Genomic DNA, 24654 nt, shown 5'->3' with positions numbered 1-24654 from the left:
TGAGCATCACAGGGGGTTAGGTCCCATGCCGAAAAGAGATCTTTATCGATCTCAAGATTGGGGCATACAAAAATTAATGGCTTAAACACATTTTTAATAGCATCTTTTTCATCAATGGTCCAAAATCATCCAATGATGATCAAATTCAGAATCTCAGCCAGAAATTGTAAGGGTGTCGATGGACGTCAGTCGATGCGTCCCCAGATTGTAGGGCAGTGATAAATTCACCCCCTTCTATGATGAATTCACCTGGATTTTTTCATTTCAAAATGGACTGTGCAGCCCACACACCATAGGATGATCCAAACCCCACACCATAGGAAGATCCAAACCTCCCATTTTATGGGCCACAAAGTAAATAGGTTGTGCCCCAAAAATCATTTCCATAGGATGATTCTAACCCTCCGATCTAAAGAGGGATTAACATTATGGTAACTGGTATAAAAAATGGGCGATTTGATCCCCGGGAGATGGTTATGCACCCTTTCTAACGTGAAATGACGTCAAAAAGCGGTAAAGTCTGCCCACAATTCACATTAAAAGTGGAGCATAGGGTGGCGAAAAAATCATCTCCAAGAAGGAAAAGAGAAAATATAAAATGAGGAATGAAAGATGCAGGGGAGCCCAGGGCTCTTGATTGGATCCACGCCATTTTCAATTACATTTTAAAATGGGTTGAAAAAGTAAAACCAGTTATATTTGATGACGTGGATCCAATCAAGAGCTCTTTTTTGGCTCTTTATTCGAGGGCTCCCTTGTGTCTATCATTCCTCGTAAAAAATTAGGGCGATGATAAATTCCAACCCCCTGGAGGATGATTTGCACCACTTTTACCCGTGCACAATTCACGTTGAACTGGGGTGCGAATCATCCTAAGGGGGTGCGAATTTATCATTAAAATTATAGTTAGCAGCAAGCAAGTACTCTTCTGGAATCGAAAGATACTACTGTTTTTTATAACTGAATTAAACTGATTCAACCCTTACATTTGATTCCTTTAGTATTACACAAAAAGGTTAGAATAACATGCACTTCTTGTTCTGATGGTTCTACACAAAAAAAGGGCCTCACAAAGTTTACTATATCTATAAGTGGATCGTGGGCTTATTGGGGTTTGGCAGGTTTTGAAGTGGAGCCAGTTTTGACATTGAGGTCAAGACTAGGGTTAGGGCCAGGGCTAGGGTTTGATTTTGAGAGCTTTTCCTTCAGCGCAGATAATAGGGCCTGATTCTCCTTGTTGAGTAGTTGGGCTTTCTTCCTTAGCCTTTCATTCTCTTGGATTATGTAGCAGTTTTGCAAGCACAGCTCTGAGTTTATCCTTTCCATGACTATGTGATCTTACTATTGCTTGAATATATCCTGAAAAAAACAAAATAGCAACCGAAAGAGCATCTCAGAAATATTATTAAGTCCTTCGATAGACGACATCGTGAAAAAAAAAAAAAAAAAAAACAAAGAACTAGGACATGCATGAAACGTGACAAAAAAAAAAAAAAAAAAAATCTAAATTCTACCAAAAGATAGATTTAAATAGAACTAAATATGTATTATTTCTGGTCATAACCGGCCAACACAAAATCCAAATTCACCTAGAGTGGGTCCCAAAAATAAAACAAATGTTGAAAGATGATTTTTACTAAAAACCAGATTCACTTGGAAGACAGATACCTACCCCAGTTGGATGTATTTTTTCGTCTTACTTTGCAAGAGAAGGAAGCAAAAGGAATAACAATTAAAGAAAGAATGTCTAAAGCAGAAATAATTCACTCAAGAAAAATCCATGCCACTTCAAACTCCAGTAATAAATGAAGAAAACACTGAACAAAAACTCTTCTCATAAAGACCAAACTTGGAGCTTGGAAGCAAGACTACCCCCGGCCTTCTATTCCTAGCAAAGAAAAAGAGTAGAAGCAAAATACAAAGGATCCTGTCCCTGTTGCATGCTACTAAAAAGAAACAAATCTTTTTGAAGATAGAAAGAAGAACTCAAGATCCAAAACACCAATAGAAGGTTAAAAAAAATACAGACCCAAAGACTAAACATAAAAAAAACACCTCCCATTAAATAATAAAGACTTCTACCCCGACCCAAAAAGAAAAGAAAAAATGAAAAAGTCACAGCAAAGTAGAAGAGAGAGCCCATTGAGTTATCGACTACAAGAAAGAGAGAAAGAGCGCATTGAGCAAATCAACCCCAACGTCAAAATTCACTTAAGAAAGATCCTCCTCTAGCACATAAAAGAAAACCAACGAAGGAAAAGAAAAACCCAAAACAAAATTTCGAAAACGTACACCATATTCCATTTCAAATTAAGAGCAAAAACGAAAACAACCCAATACCCAGATGCATTAAGAAAGAAGAAGAGGAACCTTCCTATCCTCCTTGAGCAGATAGAAGAAAACCCAAGAAGGAAAAAAAACCCAAAACCAAATATGAAAAGAGAAAACAACACAATACCCAGATGTATTAACAAAGAAAAAGAGAGAAGAAGATAAATTAAGCTCAAGACAGAAGAGGAAGACAAAAGAAAATAACAAGATAGAATAAGGTTAGGAGAGACAGAGAGGAGAAAAGGGTTGTATACCCTTTTCAAAACATCACCTTTTAGGTGGTTGGTTTTGGTCGTGTAACTTAGATATATAGAGAGAAAGAGAGATATAGATGGAGGTCCCATTAAGGGGGTATATATATAGAGAGAGAGGACAGACACCTTTCTACTACCACAACAATCATGCATGTGTAAGCACGTTAGAAGGCTGGTAAGGGAGAGGATTTAATGTGAGCAAATGATGAATGGTGTGGGAAGGGATAGCGTCATGTGATGATGGATCCTGAGGGTATTTTCGTCATTTCAGTTTATTTCCTTTTATCCAAAAATTAAATGATGGGGAGATTCGTAAAGATGTACTTGGATTGGATTAGGGTCGAACCACGATCCGAGAGCCCCGAACCATCATCACTTCATTCATGCTCTTTTGTTTTATGTTATAATCTCCTCTAACTTACGCTTGCTATTTTAGGGGCATTTTGATAATGATCTTGACTTGTTTGAATCTTCTTTGATCTTGTCTAACGTGTGCTTACCCGGGTGATGCGTGGTTAATGTGAGCGTTTGGGTGGGTTTGGACGGTTTTGCCCTCGTGGGTTGTGTGGGTATAGGGTTAAATTAGTCATTGGAAGGGATGCCTCGTGAAGCTCGTTTGGGAGATGGAGAGGATTTTGAGGCTTATGATGATTTTGATTTTGGAGTGAGGTTTGGGATTTCGTAACGGAATTAAAAGCTGTAGTTTTTGGAAGAGGGGACGAGGGTAAGTTCACCATTTTGCCCTTGCCTTATGTTGGATTCACAGCCTCAAGGTTTTTCAGAGCTGCTAGGAAGACGCGGCAGTGTCAGGATTGCGCCTGATGGTCGTTCCTGTTCATCCATCTTATCTAGATAATAATTTTATGACAAGTATACCCCTATAGTTTTATAAAATAACAAGCAACCATCACTTTGGTGTACTTGGCATTCGGCAACATATTATACGTTTAATTATTTAAAGAAGGGAAATGATATAGTTGCCCTCTTCTCTTCCCCGGGCAACCCCTTTGTAGTGTAAATAGAGTAGTGATAAATACATTAGTGGGGTGGACTGGGGAAGAAAAGCGCACACTTTTCTTTTAAAAACTGATGCGGGCCCACACTATTTGATAATCCAAATTCCAAACCAATTCATCTGTTAGGCCCTGACTTAAATAGGCCACGCCTTGAAAGCCATCTACATAGGTTGATTTAGAGGGTTCTTCTATCTTGGGTCGTTCCTCTAGGAATACATCACAGAGGCTTCTATAATGTACTGTCCCTTTATAGATTAAAGCTTTAGGATCATTTTATGGAGATAATATTTGGGGCCCATCCTATTTACATCGGGGGCAAACAAATGAATGGTTTGGATCTTCAAGCAAGGTGGGGCCCTGCTGTTATTTTATTTTATTTTTAAAATGGTGAATATTTTACTTATTTTTAAATAAAAACTGCATGGAAATTATTTTCCCTGGATTTATTTTTCCATTTGCTAGGCAATTTCGTGGCGACTGACTTTTACATGAGAGAACAGCCACACCACACAGGCTCACTTTTCAGCAGATTTTGTCTTATTAATTTAATTTGTCTGAGGTGGCTGTTCTTACATGCAAAAGTCATCCGCTGAATTTCCTAGCAAATCTCTAATTTTATTTTCTCTGGATCCAAACAACCCTTCGGTATATTGCATCAAATGCAGTGTCATTATGATGTGTTATGCATCTATGTAGGTCATTTTAAGGAGCCATGATGATATTTCATACAATTGATTGGCTCTGAACTAATGATGGCATCCTTCATAATTTTTTCTCTCTTTCTTGGAAATCGCTATGCCTCTCAAATCAGATTTCCTTATAGAGGGCTTCTATGTCTCCAAGTATTGAAGAGCTAGGGTTAGGGTTCCATAAATGTTTCCCATAGTTCAACCAAGCTTTCAAGTAAGCCTAAGTGTAGCACGGCACTTTGCTGGGCATTTAAAAGCCCTTTTTTGTGACTATAGTTTAGTCCATAGCTCTAATAAACACATCTCCCAACTCAAGAAAAATGAGTTTTTATACTGTGTAGGCATGTGCATGGAGCTTGTATACTTTATAACGTGGTACTGGTATGATCCTAACACTCCAATCTATAGAGTTACCTGTGTAGGGCATAAATAGGAGAGATGACTAGATTCATTGTAGTAGGAAATATCAACAGAGAGCTTCATCACAAAATCTTGCTTGCCCAAACAAATGCTTCTCAATGACAATAAAGATATAGGTAACCGAGAGTGGAACCCAACAGGTGAATTAATTACAATCATTTGACTCAGCATGACACGGGGGGTAGGTCTTTAATGGCGTCTTTTTCATCATGCTTGATCAATGGTTCAAAATCATCTGATGAGGCTCAAATTCCGAATCTCAGCCAGAAATTGTAGGGGTGTCGATGGACCCGGACAGTCCGATGGTTCCTAAAGGTCCGGAGTAGATCCATTGATGCCGCTACGAAATTGATATCATAGACCCTGATATCTACAATAATGCTGAAAGGAGAACTACTTATTACAAGTATTAGAAACTTAGAAACTTAGAAAGAAATTCTTATTACAATTATTATAAACTTGGTTGGCATAGAAAAATAGGTGATAAGGACGCTAAGCTAAACCCCAAGAACTGGCCTCCTAATTTAGATAACTTGAAAGTCTTCTGATACATGGATTTTTATAAATCTGGATCTTGCAAGCTAAGACTTATAATACATGTCTTGTAAAATTCACGTTTTATCCAGGTTTTTTAAATCATGGATTATAAAATTCATGTATCCAAACGGCTTTTTATTCAATTTTCATAACCGGCCACTCTCACACACACATGAATGGTTGAGGCGTGGTATCCCCGATGTGCCTCTGAAGACGGAAAAATCTCTCGGGGAAGATCTCGCTAACCCCAGGTATGCCTCTGAGGAAGGAAAAATTCCCCGGGAAAGATCTCGCAGTCCCCACGTTCCTGCCGCGTGGAGGGGCAAGATCGTCCATGTTGCTTCCACGTGAAGGGGGAGAAAAAACAAGAACTCGTTTTAAGGGGATTTGCTAGCTTCCATTGTAGAAGGCATTTCGCGGATGGACTGTTGCTTTTTTCAGCAGATTCTGTCTTCATTTACGAGGTGGCTGCTCTCACAAGCAACAGCACAGCTGCGAAATGCCTTCTGCGATGGACACTAGCAAATCCCCATCTTAAGATGTCAAAAATACATTATGAGACAATTGAACAATTCCCTGTTAGACCCGCACCTTGCAAGCTCATTTATCATTGACAATAGAGGAATACAGAACTCATATCTCTTTTCTTTTTTTTTATGGGTAAGCTGGGGTTTAATGGGGACCCCTACCGATTTATTAGAAAAATAAAAAGATAGAACAATAAAAACAAACCAGCCCTAACTCGGAACAAGCGAGAAGGGGGAACCGAGGCCAAACAAAAATGAGCGACAAGCACTAAGCCTAATTGACAGGAAGTTCCCAAGAAAACCTGGCCAAAGCGCTCACAAAGAGCCCATCACACTCCTTCGGAACTCATATCTTTGATGTGATAAGAAGTTCACGGACCAGGGCTACTGCATTCCTCCGATCTCCTTACACCCATAGTTGTCTACCTAGGTCATGAACTAACAGCTGTAAATTCTCCGTTAGAATCAGCTCAGAGTAGTAAGGGAACCAAGATCGTCCCTAAGCACTCCATCAATAGCAGCGGAACCCAGGTTCCCTATAGATGCTCTGTTTGGTTGCTCGTAAATGTTGGAAGGATTTAGAGAAGAAGTCAAAAGGAGATTAAAAGCAAATCAAAAGGAAATAAGTCAACAGGGAGATTGAGAGCAAATTTAAAAGATGTTATTTGGTTTGGCCAAGATTTGCCACTTCCTAATAAAACTCAAATTTAAAAGATGTTATTTGGTTTGGCCAAGATTTGCCACTTCCTAATAAAACTCAGAAGATAAAATTTGCCTGAGAATTTCTCTCATTTTTTCTTCGAATTGGAGAAATTCATCGAGCGAATTTTAAGGGTTCCACGTCAGCCGATAAGCACCCGACATCCCCGGTGGTCAAACTCCCCAATTTGCTCAAAGTAAATACATCCTTCAGCGAATCAGTAGAACTACATTCCCTGCTATTTTTCTCAAAAATGAGGACCAAACAGAGCATATAGAACTGCCACCAATTTGGGCTTCGCAAACTTTGGTGGGGGAGGTACCTACTTGGCTAATTTCTTTTCCTTACATGATCTGTCCCAAGCAATTTCCTTCCACTTTGCTCAGAGTAAATACACACAAGCAGGGCCTAAAGAAATATCAAGTTCAATCCAGATGCAAATCCTCCAACCATGGCATGCATTTTGCCTCCTCTCGCTTACATTACTAAAAGGTTGTGAAAAAAACTTTGCTGTTAATTGAAGAGATCCGAAACAGTAGCTCCAGAATGGAATGGCAGAGCACAACTCAATTCGAGCAACTCCAGAATGAAAATTCAAAGAAAAATGACTATACAAATATAGATGTTCTCAATTTCGAGAATATCCATTTCCACCAAAACCAAAACTAAAGGAAATTTGGACTTCAACTGAACTTGCAACGCCTAAACTTTCTACAATGGTTACAATTCCAAAAAAAAAAAAGAAGAGCTTTCTACAAATTTGTAAATGAAAGAGCTGCCTCCTCCTAGCCGGCCATGTTAAAGAAGCAGACAGCTCCTCCCATGGCAGAGTAACCACGCATTCTATTTATTATGTAAATGAATACCACAATAGCAATCCAGGATTCTATATTGATCTACATGACTACATCTATGTTACATGAGTATGGGTACGAGTGTTTGAATCTAACATGGATATTGAGTGTCGGATTTGGCAAACAAGAAAGATTCATAGATTCCCCAAAATAGTTTAATAAATTCTCAAATTTTAATTTTTTTCAATAATAATAAAGTTATAACAAGTAATACGATGAAACTTTAAATACGTTAAGTAAATACAATGCTTTATTTCCCCATAAAAAACTTACTATTAGGATGGATAAAGCTCAAGACATGCAGTAATTGCAAACTTGTGGTAGTAGTATTCATAAAAAAACATATAAAAGATGCTAGAAGTGTCGCAAAGAATCCCGAAGTATTAGACTCTGAGACATGCTCGACACGGGTATTTCGCGATTTCGCCCGCTCAGAAGAATCCGTGTAACATGGCTCTAGATTCTTCCAAAAGCACAGTAACACATTCTTTATTCTATGTAAATCATGATGGCCTTGATTTTACATTTTAAAGGAACGCGGAAGAATGAAGATCACAAAAATAAGAATCTAGAAATGCAGCTGCATTTCCAAAAATATAAGCATGACCTATTTGTGAAAGAAATATAGACACATATTATTTGAAAATTGAATAAGTTTTTCTATACACACGTATGTATCTCTCTACCCTGCCACCAACCTCCAACCCTACACCTCATGGAGTATGGCAATTATTGCCTCAAACCACTAGAGTGTGTAGGATTTACATGTAATGCGGTTGCCGGGGATTGAACCAGGGTCACCCGTGTGACAGGGGGGAATATTCACCACTATACACACACGTATGTAATATCATACATGCCTGTACATATGCATGTGATAAGAGGGTAAGCACCTGAATGTATCAAACCCACAGTGTTTTAATTTGGAAATAATTTGGATTTTGAAAAGGTTAAAAGCTATCATTATAAAAAAAGGTTAAAAGCTAGCATTATGAAATAACATTGCATTCAGCAGAAAGCAACACCACAATATTTTTAGCAGAGTGCACCTGGATGATATTGACAATTCATATAGCTTTTGGATGTGCTGCTGCTATGTAATCAATGAGGTGAGCAGCGGTTGAAATTTTGCCAGCTTCACCGTTGGAGATGTCCACAACAAACTCTTCTTCCACAGCCATCGTTACTTCTACATTGTCCAACATATCCAATTGCAAGTCATCCTTCAAACTGGCAGTTGGGTTCACCTGTGGAACACAAAACTTCATAGGAGCTGCAGTCTCCATAATACAATACTGACATCAAAGCTTTGCTAAACACCGAGTGTTTCTCCACGGATCCTGACCCATTCATCGTGAAGAAAATGCTTGTGCTAACAAGTTGACTGACGTGATCCATCAGCTGTAGATGGTTTTTTTTTTTTTTTTTTTTTTTTTTGAGAGACATGTTTAGTTTTTTTTATTTGAGATTTCTTTTTATTTTTAGTTATAATTTTTTACCCAAGAACATATGACCCACATTTCTCACCTTTTTTTTCCCAAGCCACATCACTAATCCAAAATACAAACTTCCTATTTTAATTAACCACAGTGAGGACTTACTAAAAAACCTAAACGAGGAAGCCCTACAAGAATTTTTGACATTTTGAAGAAAGCTCAAGAAACTCCCAACCACAACGTAGTCTCCCCCTTCTCCCTCTTCTCTCCCTTTCTCCTCCCTCTGCTTTCCTCTCGTTCTCTTTGTTCACTCCTTTCATCCCCTTCCTTTTCACCCACCCCTGATTGGGTTCGTAAGCCCACCCCCCCACCCCACACACACACACACACACACACACACACCTTTTTTTGGGAAAACTACTGGAAACGTCCTACATCAAAACATAACTACAAGAATCCCCCTAAAATTTTCTTGATTACCAATAATACGGTCTTGTGCCAATAGCTTTTAATTTTTTCCTTTTACTCATTTTACCCTTCATTATAATACCCTCAGTTATTGATAATGTACAAATCCCTAAAATCTTTTTTTTTAGGTAAGCTGGGATTGGTCCGGCGACCTCTTGGTTGAAGAGCATACAAATCCCTAAAATCACTCCATCAATAAAGGTCAAATTAATCGTTTGAAAGTCTCTCTCTCTCTCTCTCTCTCTAGATTGAATCCATTTTTAAAACTCCCCGCATCATCATCGACTCTCCCGAGTCTACTCCCTTTTCCCTTGGCCGCGTTCCGTGTTTCGCCACGGCATTCCATGTTTTGCCCTATAAGTCAATGAAAACTTCTTTGAACCTCCCTAGTTATGACCGCGTCAGCACCGAGTTGACAAGGTTTTTCCTGGCTGCATTTTAACCCGCATCCACATTTTTAAACACTGCCTTTTTTGTCTCTCTCTCTCTCTAAACTCATTGGTCTCTCTCTGTCGCTCACAAACAAGAACGTAAACACGATTGATTTATTTTAGTTGACACCCAATAAATGAACAGTTCAAATCATCTGACTATGCACGCCCTACTAGTGTGAATGTGTGATGACGGACCAGTTTTCGTAGTCCTCCGACCATTGACCAAACAGGGCATGAGGATACCAAACAGGGTATGTGAGAGTACCACCCTCGAGGGAATCAACCTAATAAGACCAAATCTGAGCCTATGTAGCTGCTCTCTTATGCAACAGACGCTCCTCAAAATGCCTTCTCGTATGGTCCCTGGCAAAAATCCCCACAAAAATATATAAGCTTTTAGGTACTAATATTGGCACTACCATACTTTAATAACTGCACACAATAAGCTTGTCTTTTCTTTTTATTTGGCTTTTGAAAGTTTTACTGGGAATTGTAATAGCATTTGACAGCTGTTTAAATGTAAAAAACAAGACGAGTTAGTGCAATTATCAGAACATGGTAGTGCCATCAGAAGCGGTTTTATTGGAGATATTCAAGCGACCATGTTTTGATAATGGGACAGATCACTTAATTTTATACATTTTTTTAGGGAAATGATATCTGCGCCAAGAGTTTTGATAAACATGCGCTCCACTTGTTTCTCGTGTATTTAAAGCTCTCTAAACCAAAAAGAGCCAAAGAGAGAACTGCAAAACAAGGCGATTCGTCCTATCATCAAATTATGATCGTTCAGATACCGTGGACTTGCTAGGCAATTTCGCTGCTACCTTTTGCATGTGAGAAGAGCCACACTTGTTGACTTTTTGGGAGATTTTGTCTTATTCATTTAATTCATCTGAGGTGGCTGTTCTCACATGCAAAAGCCAGCCGTTAAATGGCTTTCCGCTAAATGTCCCTAGCCTTTGTATACATTGCCTTTGCATAATTAATTGTTGGGAACTACCGTATTTTGATGATCGGACTCCTCACTTTATTAAAAAGCACCATATGGCCTGCAACATAGGATGATCCAAACCGTCCAATAGATGGGCCACAGCCTAAATAGGTTGTGCCCCAAAAATCATTTCCATATGTTCATCCCAGCCCTCCGATCTATAGAGGGACTGAATATTAGAGGGTTGATCCTAACCCTCTATAGATCGTAGGGTTGGGATCAACCTACAGAAATGATTTTTGAGGCACCCATCTAATGGACGGTTTGGATCATCCTATGGTGCGGGCCATACCGTACTTTTTAATAAAGTGACGAGTGCAATCATCAAAATATGGGAGTGCTGATAACATTTCCCTTAATTGTTTCCCTTACACTAGCTTTTCCTTTTATCGTTTATTAGAACCAATGTTGCCAGGATCTTCACACCAAGACCCTTCATTTGGTGGGGCCACAACCAAGACAGTACAACTATCAAGCGACCCATCCCAACCAAATGATCCCATCAATCCACAATCAAATTCCTATTCAAAGAACACAAGGAGCATGTTCTTGATCAAGGACTAAGATCGTATCTTTGGCAAGGGGTCCCACAAGCACTGTACAGATGAACAGTCCTCATCACTCCGTATGCTACATATTCTATGTGCCCAACAAGGAGGCTGAAAGGAAAAAGGGAAAATTGCCAATGGTGTACATCAAAATACGAGAATTGCCAACGGGGGAACATACTTTTGAAAAATTGTTAGAGGGGCACGAAATGGGGGTTATCAAGTCTCTAAAAGGGGGAGTTATCAGACTCTCAATAAGGGGTTATCAACCCTCTTTAACAACTTCTCAAAACTGTGTCCCCCGTTGGCAATTCTCGTATTTTGATGTCCTCCATTGGCGATTTTTCCAAGAAAAAAAGGGGGTTAGAGAGCAATCACCAATTCAGGATGTAAAGAAAGCTTTTGTTCCCAATCAAATATTAATCAGTTTAAAAACAAATTGCACATTGCTAACCTTGGGAATGCATGCACGAACAATGTACTCAATACGTAAGATTACAAATCCTACCATTATCAGACAACGGGGTGGAAGTTTAACATTCCTTCCTCAATCAGATCAGCGACAAGAATTTATAGTATGGTGAAACACTCATATTCAACTATTGTCGTGAAAAGGGTGCAGGAGATGTAGCAGATAGTCACTCTTATAACGTGCAAAGATAGAAAAGCATAAACTAAGTTGGAAGCGAAGTAATAAGTGGCCACATTACAATATATTTATAACTGAGAAAAATAGAAAATAGATAGATATTGAGTTCTTTTTTATTCTGCAAGTGATTTTTACAAGGGTAGAATTATTTTGTTTTCAGTATGGTTATGGTTTATCAAAGGATATGGGATATGGGATTGCACCGTAACTTCCAGGATCTAAATGATAAGGACCCATCGAACTAGAAATGAGTTTGCCCTACAGTCGAGCGGCCATCAAAAGCAAAAGTGGATGTCCATGGTAGCTGTTTAAGAGAAAAAGTGGAAAGATCCTGCTTTAGATTTCAAGACAAGTGAAATATTCGTAACACCAGACAACTAGAATAAAGAAAAGACAGAGATAAGAAGATAGGGACTGAAGATATGATGAAGGGGTTTTATCCATACCTGCATTCTAGTCGGCGTATATACATTCTGGGTCTGGATAATGCCTTTCATCGATATTCATCAGTTCCAGAACCGGGCTTTCTGAGCTCATCCAAACAATGTAAGTATCAAAACAAGGTGGGCTGCTGCAATGAAGATGCCACGAAGCAGCGATGAAACCGAGGAAGATGGAACAGAATGAGACAGGTAAAATGTAGAGGTGGCCATTCCAGTCAACCTCGGTTCGTATGCCTGCACTTCTCCTGCCAGTCAAAGACAACAATCGCAATTGCAACCATTCACATTTTGGGCTCAAGTTCTTACTGGCAGGTGCAGGCATGGCCCAAGCCCCTCACCGGGGCCGGGCTAATCCAAAACTCGCTTCAGGTTGTTGCTGATGAGTCTGCAAAAAAAAAAGGCAAGCGAAAATTACAGGAGAATTCCAACACAAATGAGTTGAAGCCATAGGATACTGAGAATCCAACACGAGGAAATCAATTCAATGAGCTTATGATTGATCTATAGGATAATATTCCTAATTCCTCCCCACGACCTTCGCATAAAACTCAATAAAGATACTCTTATTCCATTTTTCCATTGTCCTGTCCACAATTTTCATGTACTGGAAATATGGACTAAGCGAACCCAAGGCCAAGACATAAACATACCTGTGCAAAAGGTTGGTGAACATATTCGTGAGGATGGACAAATGTCATTCCAGGGCGAGGACAAGCATACTGCGAAGAGTGCAGATATATGGGAGATGTAGAATGTGGACCAACGTGATTTGGATTAAATGGTGCCATCATACTCTCTGGAGGACCATAACCAATTGCAGTAGGGGACGATCCTGCAGCCCAAGGTCCTCGCATATGTTGAGGAATTGACCGTGGTTGGTGATCAATGGGAATCTGAGGCCTGTGAGCCGGTCCAAGCTGTGGAAATTCAGTATTGTAATTCAATGCAGGGGAGTACATAGGTTGCATAGTGTATTGTCCTCCAGTAAACCCAAACCCAGGATCAAATCTCTGCAAATACCTGCCAAAAAGATATGGTATCATTTGTTTACAAACAGTCAGTTAGTCGGCACAAATATAATGTCCCTAGCATCGAAATTAGTCAATTAGTCAGAAAAACCAGCAATCTACCAATTTTGAAACCGAGAACACATTTGTTTTCATAATTATCAAAACTTATCAATGTTGCGCATAATGAGTATCTGCAATAATAAATCTGGATATTATGCTTAGTCAATCGGTAAAAAAGGGCATTTATTTGGGATCAATTTTGGGAGAAATCAGAGGTTTTGATCGCTTGAAAAGGCAGCAATAGAAATTAGAGGTTTTGGTTGCTTGAAAACACAGCAAAAAGAATCATGCTGGATAGTTTGTGCCAGGGACATGTGGTAGTTGAAAATTTAACCAAGAATTATCCATGTATATTAGTATTGAAAGCAGTTGATTGTGAGAGCAGATATTCAAATTTTGCAGATAGCCCAATAATATGAAATCAACTGCAGAATGAGTCAATGTACCTATCATAGTTCCTATCATAGTCAGGATCTTTACGGTCCACCTCACGGTCACGAAATATGGCAACTCTATTGTTTGTCCTATATCTAGTGACGGGCTCCTTCTCTAGCCGATTTCTACTTGATCTGCTGTTGCTAACTGTAGAAGATTCACCTGACACCCTACCAAGATTAATTTCAGGTCCTTCCACACTAGATTTCTCCTCCACCCTTGCTGGTGTCAAGGAGGGGCAGTGGTGGAAAATATCTGGCAGAGTGGATTCACCCTCTGGTTTAACCACAGAGCCCCCACCACTATTAGCACTAAATATACGGGCACGTGCTCTGTTATATTCATCTTTCCTCTCCTCCACACTTTTCGAGTGATTTGCTTTGGAAGAATGGGTATTTGCACCACTATTGGTTTGTGAGCGCTTCTGCGGCCTTTGTTTGATTGCAACCTTAGTAATGTTATTGGTGTCTTCAAATGGGAGATTTATAGGAATGTCGGCAAGACGAATCAAAGGAAGCCGGCATTCAGAAGTTTTGCGAACAACAATTCTAGAACCGGACCCATCAGGTGAATTGTTGTCCAAAATGACCATTGACTGCAGATAGTAATGCTGGGCTATACGGTGTGCTGCCAACCTTAAATAAGACGTTGGTAGTTGCTGAAACTCCAGTTGCTGTTGTGTGGGGTCACGAATGAACTTCATGACATCTTGCTCCATACGCAAAACTGGAAATGAGATAGAAATTTATTTAGCAGGATGAGGGAACTGATATATAAAAGACAACTAAAGCTAGTTACCAAAAAGCATATCCAAAATAGTTAGCCACCATCAGCTAGAAAGTAGAAATTGCTCATATTTGAATAAGAAAACACAAAAAGCATTCTTTCCCAACAAATAAGAAGAAACCTGTACAAAGAAAAGATTAGGTAAGGACAGGACCAGCTGGTTCTACTGTTCAAGCGGATTTAACAGAACCAATCAAGGCAATGGAATCGATACTCTTCCAATCAAGGCAAAAAATAAACGATTTTTCTTCCATTCAATTTAAAAAAGATGGCCAAAAGGAGAAGCTTTTTAGTCTCATTCTATGGTAACTTTATGATCAATTTCATTTTCCTTAAAGAATGGTATCCTGGATTTTGTTGTACTTCAGGTGTTCTTTGACCTTCTTTTTTTTTGAAAATTTGTTCTTTGACCTTGTTGTACCTATTTTTATCTTAGCAAACTTTTTCGCCTATAAAAATAATTAAAGACCGACCACATGCCACTGTTTTAGAACCTAAAAAGCATGGTTGAGAGCATAGCTTATAGCAGAAATAACGTCAGGTCATTGAATGAGTCTGCTTAGGCCAATACATATATATATTTGTAAAGTAGCAACACCTATAAGCAGTTCCCCTCATTCAAGGTTTCAGGTTTTGGTTTCGGTCATAACGGAAATGAAAACATGTCATTTTAGGATAAGAATTTTGGTGAAAATCCTGTAAAATCATGGAAACTTACAAAATCATATGTCAATGATGGACATTTAATATGAAGCTTCTTGATGTGTAGAATAAGCACAACTACACACTTAAAACCCATAAAGAAAACACTCATAATGGTTTAACAACATCAAACACCTAGTGACACATGCCGTCACACATGCATGATAATTCAATGCATATCACATTTCACAGTTAAGCCAAATAATATTTATAGATATTTTAGCATTCAAAAAAAAAAAAATTTATAGATATTACGTATATTAGACTTCACAAGCAATTCATATAAATATAATTATAATTCAATGCATATCACATTTCACAGTTAAGTCATATAATATTTATAGATATTACGTACATTAGACATCACAAGCAATTCATATAAATATAATTATATAACACATCCTGGGACGATGTATCCATTAATACACTTCCAAGTTTCAGTATGTATTTCAGTGGGGATGAAGGAAATATTTGGATTGTTTCGTCTTGGTTTCGGTGGAAATTTAATACCATGCCCTCATTCCTTGGCAAAACACAGCATATGTCAACGAGCACTCCTTTAAATCAAGATAGTCACAACTTGCAAAAGAACAAAGAAATTTGGAAGTTTGCCAACTATACCCAATCTAATAAAAATGATGCCATGAGAAATTTGAAGAGTTCATATCTTTATGTTGGAGTAGCAATGAGATATTGCACTAAAACATGCAAGCAATTAGCAATACAAAGCACACTCACTTAACCAACACTGATCCCATTGCTAGCCCATTCTTCTACTATTTTGATTCTTCACCATCTCCCAACAAGGACCTTGTTCTTACTATTGATATGATCCCCTTACCTCTTCCCCTACCACAAATCTTGGTTACCATCTGCAGCCAACCTCTCTCTTAGATTACGATGATATTTCATCAAGGAGTCAACAACACCAAGCGTGTATTATCAGAAGAGACTAAGACATAATAATACTACTATGAACTGGATCTTCATGCCCGTATTTGTATTGAATATAAATTAAAAGAGCAACCAAGCAAGAACACTTGAGAAACAACAAACAACTTGATACATATCGAGGACATTCTACTAGTGAGGCACTAATCCCATTCACGTGTTAGTACGTGATGGCAATATGGTGGCTTTATCCACACATATCATATCATGCATAGGCTAATACTCCTAAGTAACCAAGATTCGTAAACAAATTGGAGTCCCATGAATAAACATTTCTTTTTCTTTCTTTCTTTTCGAATGGGAACCATATGGATAAATAGTTTAATGCATAGAATGGCGATTACTACATATCAGAAAATCAAATTAAACAAGGCATGCATTTAACTCGATGATAAAAATCACCAACATGCATAACGAGAGTGTATCTCCATATTCCTCAAAAGCACACCGCCTCCACCATTGTCGAGAATTGCTGCTAAGGTTTCTTCAAATATAAAATGCACTGAATTTTAACAAAAATAAGTCTTGAAATTAGAATAGGTATTCTATTGAATGGAACTCCCTTCTTAACAAGAGACCTTGTCTAAACAAGATGATGGTATGGATCTTAAGGTAGACAAATCAAGCCATGAGTACAAGCAAATGTCCATATGAGCTTCTCATATGCTTTTGGTCATGAGAGGGTTATCAAAAAGATCAAAACTGGGATGGCTTTCTTGTTTACATGATTTCTATAGTTCTCATTTATGTAACTCTGCAACTTCCTTGTAATCCTTATCACGTTCATATTAAATTAAATACGAATATATATATATATATATATATATATATATATATATATATATAGAGAGAGAGAGAGAGAGAGAGAGAGAGAGAACGGTTCCTACACATATGTGTAGAGAGCTCTCTACACACTAGCTTAAAATACAGTGGGGGCCCACATTGTTTGGGTGATCCAAGCCATCCATTTTAAAGGCCCTCACATAGATAGGGTGACTACAAAAAATCAGATCCATAGGATCATCCCAACGCTACGATTTGTGGAGGTAAAATGGATGTCTTTAAACCTTCACAAATTAGTCCATTTTTTGCCTCCACAATTTGAATGGTTAGGATGATCCTATGGATCTGATTTTTTGTGGACACCCTATCTATGTGAGGGCCTTAAAAATGAATGGTTTGGATCACCCAAATAATGTGGCCCCCACTGTATTTTAAGGTAGTGTGTAGATAACTTATCTACACATGTGTGTAGGAACCGTTCTCTCATATATATGAGAGAACGGTTCCTACACATATGTGTAGAGAGCTCTCTACACACTAGCTTAAAATACAGTGGGGGCCCACATTGTTTGGGTGATCCAAGCCATCCATTTTAAAGGCCCTCACATAGATAGGGTGACTACAAAAAATCACTTTAAATTTGGAAAAAAGTGTGCTGTTAACATATGGGAACCAGTGTAAACTATTTTAGCTCAAAAACTAAGGGAAAATTAACATTTGAAACGGGATTCTAGAGTGGGTTGATGAGGCTAATTTTGATTTTTTCCAAAAGTAAGGAGATTAGTCTTTGATTTTAAAATCTCTGATGTGATTCAGGAGCCCATGTCTAGTCTTTTATGCTATTGCTCTAATGGGCATGTCTTTTTCATATTATTTAGGATTTATTTGGTATTTCGTATCGGATTTTGATTAGCCTAGATGTGGAGGATGTCCACATCAATTTAAGGCCCACTACCCAAGCACCTATCACTTCACTTTTTTAAATTCTCATATCATAATGGCCAATAACATGGCCCGCCACTTATTCCCCTCTACCACTCTTGAATCCCTTTCCTTATAACTTATTGGTCAATACCATGGCCCATTGGCCCACCAACTAACCTAAAAGAACCCCTCTTATAAAACCCTAACATCCCTCAACACCCTTCCCAAAATAAGAAGTTTTGGTGAAATAAAAAAATGGAATCTCTCTCTCTCTCTCTCTCTCTCTCTCTCTCTCTCTCTCAACGGTTGGGCTCATAAGCCACCTCTATCCACCCCCATCTTTCTCCTTTCTTAATCTTGATTCTCTATTATTTTCTCTCTCTTTATTTTGGCTATGAACAGACCATATTTCCCTCTCCAGCTTGCTTTCTTCAGTCTCGCAAACATTTGTCTGCAGCGGATGATCAAGGCATGAAGCCCGGCACAACCTCCCGAGTTACTTATTCCATTTCCCCTTTACTTTCTATAACATGCCCCACCGCCCACCCCCCAAATCTCACCCTTTGAACATTCCCCTTTCTTTTTTACACAACCAATCATTTTCATCAAATTTTACAACCCGATTTAACCTAATCAGCCCTACCTTGTCACCATACATGATACACCCCACGCTAATCCTCTCTCCACTCCCTTATTTCTTTATCCAAGACTTTCTCCTCTCGAAACTCCAAACACAAAGAAATTCTTACAGAACTCCCCCTTTCCCCTCAAAAAACTTAGGGAAAACCAAAATTTAACTTCACCAAAACTCTTTTCAACTTAGCCCCTTAGTGCCTATTTATAGGCATCCAAGGAACGTTCTAGAGCTTGGCCAGCTGTATAAAACTCGTTTACAGCTCATAAATGATGTGACATGTGATGAGGTGGTAGCTGATGTGGCATTCACAGCTGTAAACCACTAATCAGATGATGTGGCAGCCACATTGCTTGATACACATCTTACACACGCATACACTTCTTAACAAAGGTCGCATGAACAGCCATGAAGAGTTCTACACCCAACCATGGAGGAGAAGAATGCCTGTGCAAAGGTGAACGGGCCAAGTCAATGTGCCAAACTGACTATGCCAAGGTCAAGTCTTCCTCGACCAAATCTCCTTAGAGCCATATGAATTATGAAGCTCTATAACCTTCATCATTTTCCTCTTCCTTCTGCTTGGCTGGGCCTGGGTCCATCCCACCCCACCCGCAACCCCTCTCCCCTCTTCACGCTTGCACGCGCGCGCTCACATGCAACACCTACCTAAACCTAGTACCTCATAAAGAAATCTTCCACCGCAGACCACACTCCATACCCAATACCCCTCAGCTGACAAACCTAGAAATGCCTCTAGAAATCTATCCCCAAACCATATTTCTTCCATAATGAACTGTTGAAGATAAACACCTAATATTAATACCCATCACAAGAAAACATAAGACACCCTTTTTTTTTTAATGGTGAAAAACTGAAAACATAACACACTGTGAAAGCAAGATCAAAATAGGGGTGCAACTCGGGTCATGTTCAACCCGAAAAAAGGTCAGGTCGGGTTGATTTTTCCCAGCCTGGGTTGGGTTCGGGTCGGGTTTGGCAACCCGACCCGAGTGAAACCCGATTTTTTTTATTTTTTTTAAGCTTTAAAACTCGGGTTGGGTCTGGTTCGGGTTGGAAAAATGGGTTCCTCGGATCGGGTCAGAAATCGGGTTGGGTCGGGTCGGGTCGGGTCGGGTCGGGGTAGGGTTGGAAAAATGGGTTCCTCGGGTCAGGTTGGCCTCAACCTGACCCGAGTTGCACCCCGAGATCAAAATGATCCCACGATGATGCAAACTAAAGTTGGATGGGCAAATTGGAGTGAATTAATTTACCTGTTTTTACTATCTTCAAAAAAAAAAAAAGTTGAACAAACTCTACACTTCCAATCTAGGGATTGTCAAAAAAGGCAACAGACTACCAAAAATTTATATATAAATTCCATCTCAATAAAAGAAATCATTGTCACCTTCTACACTTTAACGACTGTAACCTGCTAATTTCTTCCATTCAAAAAAGAAGAAGAAGAAGAAGAAGAAGAAGAAGAAGAACACAGCTTAACATACTGACTTCATTTCCCATTAATTCTAATGAGATATGTTAGAACTTAGAAGTCGCAATTTCTACCAAACTACAGTAATAACTTTAAGTTCAGTAAATAAAATCATCAAATTATACACAAGAGGCACAAAACAAGCAACAAAAACCAGATAGCTAACACAACGGCGAACAAATATAGTAGGATCTTTAAAACCTCTCAGCTAAAAATAACTTCAAATAGGAAACTATCTTAAAACCTCTAAGCTGAAATAACTATTGGAAATTTGATAATAACCCTAATTTTGAAAAAGAAACAAAAAAAAACGGTACAAAAACATAAACAAGATATCAAAACCCATACTTGAAAGGCGTTCGCGAGGATTCTGCAAAGCTTCCCTAAGGAACTGATCCACCTGATTAATAACATCGTCCGAACACCCCTCGTTCTGTTCGGCAGAAACCGAAGACAACGGCAGAGAAGAGGAAGAGCGATCGGAGGATTCCTCGGAAAATTCAGGAAATCCAGAGGAAAACGAAGATGCCGTTGGATTTTTCTTTGAAGAGACCATCAGATTACTCATTCCCACGTCCAAATCCGCAATTTCCCACGAATCTGGGGCTCCGAGATCCTCCACAGAGCCCTCCATAGACGGGAAATTTCTAGGGTTTGGAAGAGGGATAATAGCTCATGGAATTAGGGCAAGCTTAGCAAGAATACAAATCGGAGTTACATAGATCTCCATCGGAGAAGGAATTTTAGGGTTAGGGTTAGGGCGAGAGCAGAGAGAGAGGAGAAGAAAAGGAACCAGCGTTTTCAGTCGACGAGAGATAGGGCAGTAAATAAAACGAACGATAGATATATGAGGCTGAGAACTGCTAGAAAAACGGGATTCCGTTTTGGGGGAAAACACGGGCATCAATTATTAGGCCATGTCCACTAAAAGACAAATGGAGGGGCTCAAATCCCTATTAAAGCAATAAATACATATTTAAAAGTGTCAAATCAACAGTCATTACTGTCCCGTTTTTATTTTCCAAACGGAATCCCGTTTTCAAAGTGAGGATATTTGGATCATTGGATTCGTGCTTCACTATCCCACGTGTGGGGTTATTTCTCACTAGTTATTCCCCGTTTGGAATGCATGAAAAATCTTCTTGGTGGAAAATTTTTCTTGGGAACTTTGTTCGTTTCAATGGGAAATCATATGGTTATGGCTTATTTAGAGGGTTATCATTATAAATTGAAGGTCCCTCTTAGAAAAAAAAAAACATTTTAGAGGGATGTAACTATAAAGGCATTTGGTAGGAACCATCTCAAAAGGCATTTTCGCAGGCCGGTTTGTGCATGAGAGAGCAGCCACCTAATGAGAAAAACAAAATCTGTTGAAGAAGTGAGCCTGTGTGTGTTACGTGCCTAATCGGCCGTAACACAAATAAACAAAATAAAAAGGAAGACTAGGGAAGATGATGGTTGATTTGAGGCAACCAGGACCTCCTAACAGCTCGGTTTGAGATGAGCCATTACTCTCTTAGAAACATAGTCTCTATTTTGTTGTAAATTCTCTTCACCTTTATTAATGATAAACATGCCCTTTAAATAAAGCAACTACAACCTACGTTCTGTAGTTACATGGATAATAGCATAACCCAAAAGATAGGAAACAATGAGAAAAATAAGGAAAAGTAATACCAGCCACGATTCCTAGTAACAACTACAACTTTAAATAACTCATATAAAATATTTAAAAGCCTAAAACTTAGGAGATTTATTCGGGGAAGATTTTCCATCCGTTTTTTGGAGAATCCGTATTCGGCACGCATCATTCCTTCCCCCTTAAAACAACCTTGTCCTCAAGGTTGAATTCCTCACTGGAGAAAATACTTCAATCCACCGGGGTCCCAAATTCTATTGGGCATAGTTTTGTTGAAAAACATTGGCTTTTCATGATCTTCAAAAATGGCGGTCGCGATCATTCGAACCCCGCCTTCAAAATACATTGTGATTGAGGTTGGAAAGTAATATGATTTTTCAATGAGCCCCATCACAATTAAAGAAGGATCGAATAGTTGTACAAACTCAATATGCTTTTCGGCAATGTGTTAAACTAGCCCATCCTTGACGTCATCTGCTCGAACAACAACATTTTCAAGATTCTGTTCTTCTTCGTCTTAGCGCATTTCCTCAATTAGTATGCCGATTTTGTCCGAGCCTTCTTTAAATCACCGTTGCTCTTCTATCCTTTTCGAAAAGGACGCTTTGAGCTTTTGAAAATCTTCATGCACGGAATCCAAAATCTTGCGGAATGAAGCCAGGGCGCAGAACCAGCTGCTGTGATACCAATTTTTACGTGCCTAATCAGCCGTAACACAAATAAACAAAATAAAAAGGAAGATTATGGAAGATGATGGTTGATTCAAAGCAACCGGGACCTCCTAATGGCTTGGTTCGAGAGGAGACATTACTCTCCTAGAAACATAGTCTCTATTTTGCTGTAAATTATCTTCACCTTTATTAATGACAAGCATGCCCTTTAAATAGAGCAACTATAGCCCACGTTTTGCAGTTACATGGATAATAGCATAACGCAAAAGATAGGGAACAATGACAAAAATAAGGAAAAGTAATATCAACCATCATTCCTAGTAACAACTACAACTTTAAATAACTCAAATAAAATATTTAAAAGCCTAAAACTTAGGAGATTTATTCGAGGAAGATTTTCCATCCGTTTTTTGGAGAATCGATATTCGGCACGCATCAGTGTGGCTGCACTCTCATGTAACAGCCAGCCCGTGAAATGCCTTCGGGGATGGTCCCTAGGAAATCACCAATAAATTAAAGGTGCTATCAATAAAAACTTGAGTTGCGGTTATTCAAGCTACATTTCTTTTAGTAAATGATTTTAGCACTCCAATGTTTTGACATGTCGCGAAAGTAGAATGTCTTTTTTGTTTTTAATTTGTGGTGTTGGAGCTTTTTGGGAACGGTAAATAACCTTTTGACAGCCCTTTAAATACTAAAAGATCAGAAGCTTGTGTGACATATCAAAACATTGGAGTGCTAAAAACATTTTTCCTATTTTTTTTGTATAAACAAACAATGAAAAGCAGAAAATTCTGAAAAAGTTTTTCTTTTCCAAACTTCATCAAAAAAATCTCGCAATCCAAGAATGGCCTTAGTAATTTGAATATTCCTGATAGTGAGACAATAAGAAGAGAAATTTTCAGTTGATTGAGAGGGGTGTGATGTGGCTTGGAAGAATAGAAAAGGGGAGGGTGTCTTCACAAAATTGTAAGGCATGATTTAGGGCATAATGATAATGTGTTTATGTCTATTTTCTAGGATATGCTTATAATTGGCTAATCAAAGCAATATTTTGGCTATGGTGTCAACGAATCCACTTCAGATCGGATCCACCTATGCCTCAATCATGACCCATTCAAATCCCTCAACTGTCATATCAGATTCAGTGTGTTCTTCGGATCCTACTTCTTCTGTCTCTGTCATGATCTATTTCAAATTGGACCATCCGTTAGAGTGTCCCATTAGGTTCTACTTAAATTGTACAAAGTTAGAATGTCCAGTCCACTATTAGTGTGTTTATGCAATTTATTCAGATAAATTAGCCGTTTCTCTCTGACTAATCTATAGTTATAAATAAGAAAATGCCTGTAAACAATAAAACTAATATAAAATACATAAAAGAATACCTAATGAAATCGTACAACAACAGAATTCAATGAAAAAGGTAAAAAATTGTATCATTGTGATTATGTAAAATTAACGGCACAGACAAAATGGAAAAAAAGAAACAAGAATTCCTTCATGAGATAGTGTGAAGGTTTGAGCCTTTTATTAAGTTCCCAAATCTAGAGTCCAAAATGAGCAGTGTCCTTACCATCAATGCCTATTTAACTATTCCTTCTTGATTTAAACAGTGAGACATTGTTTAGACTTTAGATTGTAGGAAAAACGTTTTTTGTGGAAAAATCTTCCCAGGAATTTTTTTTTTCGTCTCCATGATTTAGAGGGAAATGATATAGTTACGACTTTTTTGAATGGCTGTTGACTTAAGAGGGCGTCTCCAAATATAAGGAATTGCTTGCTTCAATTCGAAAACTGATTAAGGATGAAGATACCATATTTCTATTGGCCCAGCCTCAAGAAGATGAGGTGAAGATGGTGGTATTTAGCATACCTATGGACGCCTTTGAAGGTATTGGCTTGGATGTAGTAAAAAAGGATGTGGTCAACGCCGTTTCTCAATTTTGAATAGCAGTAAGTTGTCTAGAGCTTATACTCATGTTTATGATTGTTGAGAAATTCCGCTGGGTAAACCAATCCGATCGCGCACAAATTAAACGGAAAAGAAAAAAATAACACAAGCAAGCCACAAGATGAACACCAAGATTTTATGTGGTTCAGCCAAGCCTACTCCACTGGTGAGAAACACGATCTTCCACTATGAGAAAAAACAATATACAAGGATTACAATGGATTTAAGCCAAAACCCACAACCTGCAACCCTTTCCTTGCTTCTCAAACCCAAGACCGTACACCGAGAGAAACCCTGAAAAAGAACCCAAGAG

At 38.7% G+C, this 24654-nt stretch overlaps 1 protein-coding gene across 1 annotated transcript; it reads right to left on the bottom strand.

Moving 5' to 3' along the window:
* Window positions 1-11631: 11631 nt before the first annotated feature.
* On the bottom strand, window positions 11632-20886 carry LOC143881839 (uncharacterized). Its single transcript, XM_077385135.1, has 5 exons — window positions 20426-20886; window positions 13817-14531; window positions 12951-13320; window positions 12304-12685; window positions 11632-12161 (listed from the first exon to the last, which is right to left on the bottom strand). The coding sequence occupies exons 1-4, from the start codon at window positions 20709-20711 to the stop codon at window positions 12635-12637; spliced, it is 1422 nt and encodes a 473-aa protein (XP_077241250.1). The 5' UTR covers window positions 20712-20886; the 3' UTR covers window positions 11632-12161; window positions 12304-12634.
* Window positions 20887-24654: the final 3768 nt, after the last annotated feature.

Source organism: Tasmannia lanceolata, unplaced genomic scaffold, assembly GCF_043159265.1.
Source record: "Tasmannia lanceolata isolate RefF3 unplaced genomic scaffold, GAP_Taslan_0.1 ptg000007l, whole genome shotgun sequence".
Classification (NCBI taxonomy): domain Eukaryota; kingdom Viridiplantae; phylum Streptophyta; class Magnoliopsida; order Canellales; family Winteraceae; genus Tasmannia; species Tasmannia lanceolata.
Note: the sequence above shows the minus strand (reverse complement) of the source record. Positions and strands in the feature narration are given on the sequence as shown.

Coding starts and splice junctions, on each gene's coding strand:
- LOC143881839 (XM_077385135.1), bottom strand. CDS start 20,711: ATGGAGGGCTCTGTGGAGGATCTCGGAGCCCCAGATTCGTGGGAAATT. Junction 13,321..13,816: donor TATGATAGGAACTATGATAG/GTACATTGACTC, acceptor TCTTTTTGGCAG/GTATTTGCAGAGATTTGATC. Junction 12,686..12,950: donor TTCACCAACCTTTTGCACAG/GTATGTTTATGT, acceptor TTTTTTTTGCAG/ACTCATCAGCAACAACCTGA.